General features: G+C 38.5%; 1 protein-coding gene across 1 annotated transcript; it reads right to left on the bottom strand.

Annotated features, from left to right (window-relative positions):
• Positions 1-2,888: 2,888 nt before the first annotated feature.
• LOC126220609 (jerky protein homolog-like) lies at positions 2,889-4,287 on the bottom strand. The gene is made up of 2 exons (XM_049942154.1): positions 4,099-4,287; positions 2,889-3,693 (listed from the first exon to the last, which is right to left on the bottom strand). The coding sequence occupies exons 1-2, from the start codon at positions 4,218-4,220 to the stop codon at positions 2,889-2,891; spliced, it is 927 nt and encodes a 308-aa protein (XP_049798111.1). The 5' UTR covers positions 4,221-4,287.
• Positions 4,288-11,480: the final 7,193 nt, after the last annotated feature.

Genomic DNA, 11,480 nt, shown 5'->3' on the forward strand with positions numbered 1-11,480 from the left:
CATACTCTTGCTAACTTTTTTTCTTAATTTATATAGCTGAAAGAGAACTCGTGCAAGTTTATTAGCTAAGTAATTTATATGTCCACCCCAAGATAGTCTTTTATCAACCATAATTCCAAGTCATTTTACACTCGGACCGCACAGACAGGTACCTTAGTGCCCAGTAATGACTGATGTGTAGAATGATTGAATTTCGAACTTAAAAAGAAAAATACGAGGCATTGTTGAACAGAAATCGTCAACCGGAGATGAAATACGAGGAGAAGTGGATTTCTCAATGTAATCTTAACCAAAGGTTAGTGTCTAGTACTGATTGACGTATGAAATGATTGAATGCAGTGTCAAAGCATTTCATGGTGGTATGATAGTGTCAAAGCATTCCATGGTGGTAAGGTCTCTCGAATGCTGAACACATAATTAGAGACGAGCAAACGAAAAACAACGCACAGGACACAAACACAGTACAATACATGATTTAAACGCAAGGAACGCAAAACACATTTAAACGAATGGCGCAGAGCACAGCGCTACCCTGTCACAATCTCTCGAAAGTTCACAAAGGTCGAATAGTCGATATGCGGTTTCCATCGTTTTCGATGTAGCGTGTATACGTCATAATGACGTCACATCGTATCGAAGTCCGGTGAACTTAGCATCCTCCTTGAGGGAGAAGTTGGCAGCTTCGTTCAAACTCGTCATCTGTTTATGTTGTTTTTGTTTTGGCGGTAAAACGTCAGCTGTACATGCTACATACTTTTGAGGAATCTTTTCAAAGGTTTCCAGATAAATATTGTCACTATACACAAGGGACATGTTCAGAGATGTATGATACAATTGTGTTTTTGTAGAAACTGATATATTTGCTCTTTTGCTGTAACTTTTTTTAACTTTTAGGGGTGAATAGGGACAGCATGGTTAGGAATTATCAGCGTGATCCTAGAGGTCATCGCCACAAACATGTTACACAAAAGGACCTGGAAAGGGCTATAGAAGCCATTAGAAAAAGGATGTCACTCTGAAAAGCTTCAGAAAAATTTAAAATTGCGAAACCTGCATTGCAAAGGTACAGCAAAATGTATAAGCAGGAAACTGAAAACAGAAAGAAGAAAGGAGGACAAACAGCTCTTGGTGTGCCAACTGAAGTGAAGATTGTGGAACGTGTTGTTACTTGTGGAAGATAGGGATATCCACTAAGCACATTTGAAATATGATGTTTTGTGAAGCACTATTTGGACAGAGAAGGATGAATAATAAAGCAATTTAAAAACAATCTTCCAGGTCCAGATTGGGCACAGTCTTTCGTCGAGAGACACAAAGTTATTTCTCCACGAATGTGTCAAAATATATCCCAAAGCAGGATATTGTTTATTATTTTGAAGAGTTGAAAATAACTCTTAATGGTGTTCACCCAGAGCAAATATTAAATTATTATGAGACAAACCTGGCGGATGATCCTTGAAGGAAAAAAATTCTGTACAAAAGAGGCTGCAAATATCCTGACAGGGTTATGAATCAAACAAAATCAAATGTAAGCGTGACGTTAGCTGCTACAGGCGATGGCACACTATTGCCACCCTTCGTGATACCGTAAAATGGGGTGACTTTGTGACAAGTTTTGCATGTTTTCACTCGTACACTGATCAATTTTTAACATAAACTGAAACGGATGGCATCATAAGATAGCTACAACCTTCCTTTACAAGATTATGTTTTCAAAAAGTTTGTATCTTTTTTATGAACGACTATATAACATTGTTTTTGGGTTACAAAGTATGGGAAAAAAATAATGTCACAATTTTGACCAATCAAAAAGTATATTTAATCAATGTACATGTGTTTGATGCTTTGGTAGAGCTACATCATTTTTACAAGTGATGAAAAAGGAGCTCCCTAATCTAGATTTTTCACCTCAAAGAACCCTCGCTTTCCTACCGGTCTTGAGGGGTCGATAGTGTACAAAACTTCTTCTTTGGAGTACAGAATAGCATCTTCTTTAGTAGGCCACTTCCAGAACATCTTGGTCCTCTCCATAACGCTGACAATGTAGCCCTCTTGTTTTTCTTCAGTCACCCTTCCTGGAAAAAGTTTCCCTTCAAAGTTCACCACTACAAAATCATCCACTTTGAAAACGTTTTTTTCGGGAGCCATGCTGTCGATTCCCAAGACGTCTTTATCATTTGGAATCACTTTTGTGGGAGACATTTCAGGTTCTGAATCCTCCAAACAGCTGAAAGATTCATCCAGCACGTTGGGGTCACTGGGATCTTCATCCGTCCAGTTCCTCTCTCTGCTGTTGTCTTCATCTGAAGAGCTTTCTTCAGACATCTCACCTGCCAGTACAGCCTTTTCCTTGGATCCGCTGGGTCTGGAGGAAGTGCTGGCTTTTGTGTTCTTCCCTTTCGGCTGTTCCGCCCTACTGGCTTCGATTTCGGCACTGGAGATACTTCTGCCTGCTGGAACAGTGAGCCTTCTCCTTCTCTTGGGGGACCGGCATCCTGTAACCTCTTCTCTCTTCTTCTGCAGTTCTTCTATGAAGATCTCACTAACCACTCCTGATAAGGACTGTAGGCTCTCTTCCAAGACGGCCTTCGGGAGTCTTTGGAGGACTTCCATTTTGTTAAGCGGAAAAATCCCAGTCTTCCTAAATCCTGACTGGAGTTTTTTTATGATGTTCTCCTGCAGCTTGTCCATCATTTCCTTAACAGACCAGGCAGTTCATCTTTTGGAACTGATGTGCACCGGCTACCAGATGTCGATTGCTTCCAATCTGACAAAATTTCACGCCAAATCAGTTTTAGAACTCTGAATATGGCAACATCTAGCGGTTGCAGTAAATGTGTCGCATTTGGTGGGAGTGCGATAAATTTTATCCCATACTTTTCGCAGAGTCAAATAACCTCTAGGTTAATATGCGAACTCAAATTATCGCCAATAAGAACTTTTTGGCCATCTTGTTGTTTCAGTATGGGGAGCATAAGATTGATGAACCAGTCCTCAAACACTTGGTGATCAAACCATCCAGATTTAGTACGATTGTAGCGGGCTCCTTCAGGTCCATTTTCAGTCCAGGTCGACCACATGTTCTCGGCCTTGTAATTTACGTATAGTGGAGCCAACTGTCCTGCGGCGTTCCCACAGACCATAATCGAAGTACACGCTTTGGAACAATTTTGTATCCGCTCTGGATATTTTGCTCCTCTTCTGACCAACACTTTTTTGCTTCCCGGATCGTCCTGGACGTTCGTTTTGTCGTAATTCCAAATTTTTTCTGGCGGAATACCCTCTAACTCCTTCTCTAAATGCTCAAAATATGAGTCAATCACTTCAGTATCAGTCGCAGCTCTTGCATATGTGATATTTTTGGCGACACGTTCGGAGAGAACATACTTATGCCGCTTCATAAATGACATGGCCCACTCTCTCCCAGGAAAGTTTCCATTTCCAAACACGGGAACTTTTCTTCCGGTTCGATCTAGATATGATTTGATGACACAGCGCAAATCAAGTAATGTCATTGGGAAACCATAAGATGCCATTGCAATGGAATGAGCAACGAATGTATCCTCTTCTTCTTTTGTAAAAATAGGTTGACCCCCATGCTGTCTTTTAGGTTTGACTGTCTCTGAGTTTGAGGTGGTCGAACGTTTTATCTCTTTGGTTTTGTTCCACAATGTGTTTCGATGAATATTGAACCTAAAAGCAGAGAAAAAGAACGTATAAAACATATATACCAGTATGGTATAATTCAGAAAAAAATACCATACCTTTTAAAAGATGTTTAATAGAAAAAATGCCAAAAATATCAGAATTTTACGAAGGTAGGTTTAAAATTTGCATAAATGCTTCCTTTACAAATGCCAGAAGTTGCAAATTGGTGTAAAAACCCGTTTTATGACAGTAAAGTTTGTAACAAAATAAAGGAATGTAGGTAACTTCCTGGTGTACATAGCTGTATTTTGCTCCCTATTCAAGCAGAAGAATTTGCTTAAAAACGCCAAACAGATGGTCATCTAAACGTCTATTTTAGCCTTACAGTATCCAATAAAACGTTTACTTCCTGTGTGACAGTGTATGAAAAATTAAAGAACTGCCACTAACCTTTCAGATGCTGCTCGCAGGGTCATTTTCTTTGTTAAAACCAATTTAACGGCTTTATCTAACGTCTCTGGAGAGTAATTTCTATAGGCTCTTGCACCCAACTTCCTTTTATAAGACCTCATCTTCTTTTCAGTGCTTGAAAGACAAAAAAACGTGATAAAATATAACCTAAAACCATGGTGGGGTGACTTTGTGACAAGTTGGGGTGTCACAAAGTTGCCGCACAAAGTGCGTGCATTTCAGTTTTTGTCTCATATGTTCAACAAACATGGCTTGATTTAATCGATATTCTACAATAATTTGCCCAACATATTAACAAACAAATGTACATACCTGTTTTAGTTGCGTCCTTAACATAAACGTTTTCACAATATAAAGTTTCCCTCGTCTTACGAAAACGTAAATAACAGCGTTTCTAAGCAACGGCGTCGGAAGGAACTATGCGTGTGCAGAAGCTTCACCCTGCTGCCGCTACGTGGCGTGGCATGTCTGACAAACGAAATGCGTGGTTCAGCTCTTTCCTGAGACGAGCGGTCGCGGCGCGAGATTTAAAATACGAAAACTCGATCCCTGTCACAAAGTCACCCCACCAGTCACAAAGTCGCCCCATTTTACGGTATATAAAGCTAAACACCTATACAATCTGTGAAGTGAAGGTGGTACTGCTGGGGCAAGGTTTAACATAAATCGTGTTGGATGGACAGCAGCTGTTTCTTAGATTGGTTTCAGTCTACAGTGATAGCTTATTTTCGTTGTTTTGAGGGAAGAAAAGTCCTTATTGGTGACAACTTGAGCTCTCATCGGTCTCCAGCTGTCATTAATTTGTGCGAAAAACAGACATTGAGTGTGTTTTCTTGCCACCGAATTCGGCTCATCTTACACAACCTCTAGATGTCGCAATGTTTACACCTTTGAAACAGGCTTGGCGAAAGGTTCTGGAGAATTGTAAAAACAGAACTAACAACAAGTGTTCAGGAATAGCAGCAATAAGAAGTACTTTCCTCGACTTTTGAAAGAAACCCTTGACATGTTATCACCAACCATAAAAAGAAACATTTATTCAGGTTTCAAGGAGAGTGGTATTTATCCTTTCAATGAAGACGAAGTTCTTGGAATGTTGTCATCTGAAGAAATTGGAGAAGGCAGCACTATAGTTCAATTCTTTTATCTTGGCGGCTCGCGCATGCCCGCCTAGACGCGGGAGATTGCTGCGTTGCCAGTTGCACACGACGCACGCGCCAAGAGAAGCAGCGCCATAGTATAGCATAGTTCGCAAGCTTACGTTTAGGGGGGAGCGCGCAGTTCATGAAGTAAAGCCACCACGGCCGCATTAACCCTTTCGCTGCTACAACGACGTGCTCCCTGCATTCCGCGCTGTGGGCGATTTTGTCACTGCACTGCTCGCCTGTGCAGACACATTGTGTTCCGACTGCTTTGACACTCTTTATCATTCGATTCCACAAAAACTATTTGGCTCAAAAGTTAGATTTTTACCTATCTTCTTGACTGATACCTTCCCCCCATAAATGACTTAATTTTGTTTCGATGTTCAACGCAGTTATTATGCAGCATTAAATATAGTAAACCATTGCACGAAATTTTGAAGAGTTTGCAGAGGTAAAGTTCATAGAGTATACTTTCCGGATGGTCGATTTTAGTTGCCACAGTGTTGAGAATGAAATTTGGACAACATACCTATATATTTCATTTAAGTACCACATAAGTGTCGTATGTAATATTCAGAAATATTCCACCTTTCGCAACTGTAACAAAAGTTTTACTTACACTGGGGACGTTTGGCGTTACTTTAAAGCACTTCAATCAATCAAAAGGAAGTAGACAAAATACATTAAACAAAACTGTGGACTTACAAAAACATTAGGACTTGAATATACCGTCTGTCAGTGAAGTGCTCAGAGCTATGTCAAATATAATTTTGTGTGTGGCACACACAAACAGCATTTATTTGCTAAAACACTGATGAGCCAACACAAACGTTGAATATTGTGCTACCGCAGCACAAAACTACGAAAGGTGACTTGGCAATGGAGGACACAAAATACAGTCCTCTTATGATGCTTCAAAAGAGAGAAACGCATCTGGTCTAAATAAGTCGCTTATTACAGTTGCAGAAGAGGGATATATTTCAATACCATTGGTAAAACTGCGACTGTGGAACAAAAACAAGAAATAGAACATGAATACCATTGTGTATGTGCCATACCTTTTCACCTTTCACTTTAAAATAAAGCCAAACGCGCCCTGTGTAAATAAAACTTTTATTACAGTCGCGAAAGACGGAATATTTCTCAATATTACATACGACACCTATGTGGTACTTAAATTAAATGAGATATTGTTATACAGTAAATATTATATGAAATTTAGGTATCTTGTCCACATTTCATTCTCAACATTGTGGCAACTAAAATCGACCATACGGAAAGTATACGCTATGGACTTTTACCTCTGCAAACTCTTCAAAATTTCATGCAATGGTTTACTACATTTAATGCTACACATCAAAACAAAATTAAGTCATTTATGGGGGGAAGGTATCAGTCAAGAAGACGTGTAAAAATCAAATTTTTTGGCCAAATAGTCTTTGTGAAATTGAATGATAAGTGTGTCAAAGCAGTGGGAACACCATGTGTCTGCACAGGCGAGAAGTGCAGTGATGACAAAATCGCGCACAGCGCGGAATGCGGGGAGCATGTGTATGCAGCAGCGAGAAAGTTAATGAAGAGGCAAAGCACTAGAAATTTCATTCAAACGAATAAAAATCGTGAAGTAAGGCACTACGCACAAGGTTTGAACTCGTAACCTTCAACGTGGCAGCCCAACACCTTAACCGTTCCGCTACATCGGCTCATCGAGCAGATTTACTCTATAAGGACTCTAACATCTCACGCAACTACTTATAAACACTGTTGGTATGACTGTGAATTACTCATGCTTCGTCGAAGTACAATAGGAAATAAACAATTACCGCTGTTCTTTATTGCGAAAAAGCAGTTCGTGAGATTCAAACAAACACCTTTCCTTGCTATCGCCTGAATTAGGAGTCTTATTGCTTGTTTGGTTTAATTAATTAATAGAATATGAAGCAATTGGTATAAAGAATGCTTTTTCCAAACTTTCTATAAAAGAAAGTCTGCTATCAAGACATTGCTTTTGTTCTATTACTGTATTTATGACTGAACGTTTCTAAAACTGAAGAGACTCGTCCGTGCTCTGCACTGCAGTCGAGATCTGGCAACGTCGTTCTCTGTTCATTGGCTGACTGTGTTTTCTGACGTCAGATGCGCAGAACGAACCTAAACTCGGCCGCCAAGATATATGACGCGCACTTTAGCACTGACAGCCTGGTTGAATTCTTAAAGCATCAAAGGTGGCCTGATGATAATTTGCCAAAACCAGGTAGAGAACTGAACATACCATCTGGCAGGCAGGAGTGTTCATGCACATAATTTGTCGAATTCATTGAATGAATCAGAAGAAGATAGTGATGGTGGCAAACATAAAGATGGCCACGAGTGTGGAAGTCGATCATTTTAACACGAGAAATAGTTATAGTTATGTAGTGAAAAAGAAAACCTGTGAAAATTGTAAAGCTGAAATTACAACCCTAAACAAACGAATTTCAAGCCTACAATTCATAGTCAATAATTTAAAAAGGGAAATAGCTGGACTGAAGAAAGGAATCGGCGAAGTACAAACAGTGGAAAATTCGTGTGAAGTGAAACAAGATACACGTGATAAATCATCCGAGTGGATAGCAGTGTCGCAAAAAATTCGGTCTCAAATCACGAAAACTGTTAAAAGTGTTACTTTCTTAGAAAAAAAAAACCAAATATGATGTATCATAACGAGTGTACAACTGATCGTGACGTTGTAAAAACCTGCAATCCGGACACCAACAGTAAACTTGGAAACAGTGGTAAGGGCAAACACGTATCATTAAGGAAAAAGTGTGGTATTCTCTTGCTTGCCGACAGCCACAGCAGAAAGCTATCGAGCATGCTCCGAGAGAAAAATCGAGAAACGGCAGTGACTAGCATAGAGAAACCTGGAGCGGGAACACACCATGTCGTAGACATTGATCTTCAGATGAACACAATAGAGGATAATGACTTTATTGTATGTATAGCGGGTTCGAATGACATAGCTAAAAATGAAGCCGATGCCTGCGTTAAAACGCTACAGAACTTTCCAGAAGTGAATAAATCTAGGAACATAATAGTAGCCACTGTGCCTCATAGACACGACCTAATTTACAGATCGTGTGTTAATAAAGAAATTAGGAAAACTAACATCAAAATTAAGAAATTGTGTGCAGAATACCCAAAGTGCGATGTACTGGACGTAAGTAAACTACATCGAAACCTACACACCAAACACGGAATGCACCTTAATTATGACAGAAAAAGTACTATGTGCGATCACATCAGTGAAATAATTAAAAAAAGAATATTACGAAATAGATCAGTCTATCAGCTTCCTGAAAGACTTACAAGCAAAAATGAGGAAAGCAAATTCGACAAGAACGAAGAAAGCAGGAAAGAGGAGACATCAGAAGATCCACAAAGGATTGCAGCAGCTACACCTGTAAGAGTAAATTTAAGATCAAGGCGGAATATACCCAAGGAGGAAGATTTTTTCTATCCCCCTCTGAGGAAAGAAAAAACTTAGCATCATCAAACAAGTTAAAGATACACCATAAAACTGGCAAAGGACTCCATCAGCAAATTGTAGTAAATAAGGTAAAGTCTGAACCTCCTCACCAATGTGTAAAAAAATTAAACAAAAAAATTCTTGATCTAAAAGTATACATCCATAATGTACAAGGGCTCAAAACCAAACTTAATGAATTAGAAATTTTGTTATCAAGTGCAAGTGAACTGTCAGATACACAGATATTATGTATTAATGAACATTTCATGAGGTCTTTTGAAATAGCGTTGTGATACCAAATTTTAAACTCGTGGGTCACTTCTCAAGAACATCTTACAAAGGTGGAGGCAGTTGCATATTTGTAAAAGACAACATTACTGCTACACCTCTTGATATTTGCAATTCGTATAGTATTGAAAAAGATATAGAACTGTCAGGTGTAGAGCTTACAGATCTAAATATTTATATAATAGCACTTTACAGGTCACCCTCTGGTAACATAGGGACTTTCTACATAAATCTAGTACCAGTAATAGAAAATCTAAGTAAAAGAAAATCATATAGTGTTCTAATATGTGGTGACTATAATATAGATTTTCTCTCAGAAAACTCTAGCCATCTAAGCATTAAAAATTTTATGAACAGCTACAACCTAGACCTAATGGTTAACACTCCAACCAGGATAACAAATCACAGTACCACTTCTCTGGATCAAGTAGCAAGCAATATAAATTGTACTGTATCCTCCGTCAAACTAGGATTTTCAGACCACAAGGCATTAATTATGCAGGTCTTGTTGCAAAATAACAGCCACGAACTCAATAAAATCACTGCACAGAGGAGAAACTTCAATAAAACCCACATGCATACTTTCCTCTTTGATATACAAAATGAAAACTGGCAAAATGTATACGAGTCTCAAACAGTAGACAGCAAATATGAAGCATTCTTGGATATTTTCTGTTATTATTTTAATTGCCACTTTCCCTTACAAACAAAATGTATCACCAAAGATAGAAAACTCTGCAGCTGGATCACCCCAGGAATCATTAGATCATCACAAAGAAAAAGAGAACTTTTTTACATGAGCAAATCCAAACTAGGCAGTAGTGAAGCATTTAAATCATACTTTACTCTATATAAAAAGATATTAAAGAACGTAGTAAATGCAGCCAAAAAGCTACAGAATGATAACTACCTCAAATTGTCATCAAATAAGAGCAAAAGCATGTGGCAACTTATTAATATGAATACTAATAGAGGAAAACAGCTACAAAGTGATATTAGCTTAAAAATAAATGGAAAATTAGTCTCCAGTGGGAAAGAAACAGCAGAGGAATTCAATAACTACTTTACAGAAACAGTAGAAAACCTAGCTAACCATCTTAAAAATAGCTGTCCCTTACAACTAGAACCAAACTTATGCTCTGAGACTCTATTTTTAAGGCCTACATCTGAAATTGAAAAGACACTTCATAGCAAAATTAAAAAAAAAATCGTCTGCTGGACAAGATCAAATCCCATGCTTCCTCCTTCATAATTGCAGTAACTTTATCAGTAAACCCCTAGCTCACATAATAAACTTCTCATTCCTGAATGGTACATTTCCTGGTATGCTCAAAATTGCAAAAATTATACCTGTCCACAAAAAAGGAAGCAAAGAGGATCCCAGTAATTATCGACCCATTGCACTGCTTTCAACTTTTAGTAAAGTATTTGAATATATAATGGCCACCAGAATCATGTCCTTTCTAGATAAAGAAAATATCCTGTCAGCTTCCAAAGTAAGAAAGCTACAACAGATGCAATACAAGAATTTCTAGATCATGCACTGGAGCTTGTGGACAAAAAACTCCCAGCCATAGGTATCTTCCTAGATCTAACAAAGGCATTCGACATGGTTAATCATAGTATACTTCTGCAAAAGATGCATTCCTATGGAATAAGAGGAAATGCCTATGACTGGTTTAAAAGCTATCTGGAAGACCGACAGCAGTATGTCGAATTAAATGAAACTAAGCTCTCAGGTACAGCTAGCACTGTACATTCCTCCATACATACCATAAAGCAAGGCATTCCCCAAGGCTCCGTCCTGGGCCCTTTGCTGTTCTTACTTTACATAAATGACCTTCCTCACAGCCTACCAAACACAAAAACCCTTTTATTTGCTGACGACACCTCTATACTCATATCTGCACCCGAACAAATTCTCCAATCTAATATAGATAGAACCACAGATGAAATAAGTTGATGGCTTCAAAGTAACAGGCTGCTGATTAATGCAAAAAAGACAATTGGAATAACCTTTCACACTGCTCAAAACAGAAATCCATTACTACCAACTATATCACTGGAAAAAAATAATGTTAAACTTGAAAATGAAATAAAATTTTTGGGGTCACTATTACTGATACGTTCACATGGAAAAGGCACATTGACGTTACCAGCCAAAACTTAGTAAAGTATGCTTCATGATTAGATCAATAAGGAACGTCACTAACACAAGTACCCTAACCACAATGTACCAAGCACTCTTTCACTCTGTACTTAACTACGGAATCATCTTCTGGGGCCAAAATTCTGAATCAATTAAGATATTCAAACTGCAAAAGAAGATAGTCAGAACAATTATGTTCAAAAAACAGAGAGACACTAGTAAACCATTATTTAAGAAACTAAATATTTTGCCCCTCCCATGCCAATACATA

The sequence above is a fragment of the Schistocerca nitens genome, chromosome 1, assembly GCF_023898315.1.
Source record: "Schistocerca nitens isolate TAMUIC-IGC-003100 chromosome 1, iqSchNite1.1, whole genome shotgun sequence".
NCBI classification, from domain to species: Eukaryota; Metazoa; Arthropoda; class Insecta; order Orthoptera; family Acrididae; genus Schistocerca; species Schistocerca nitens.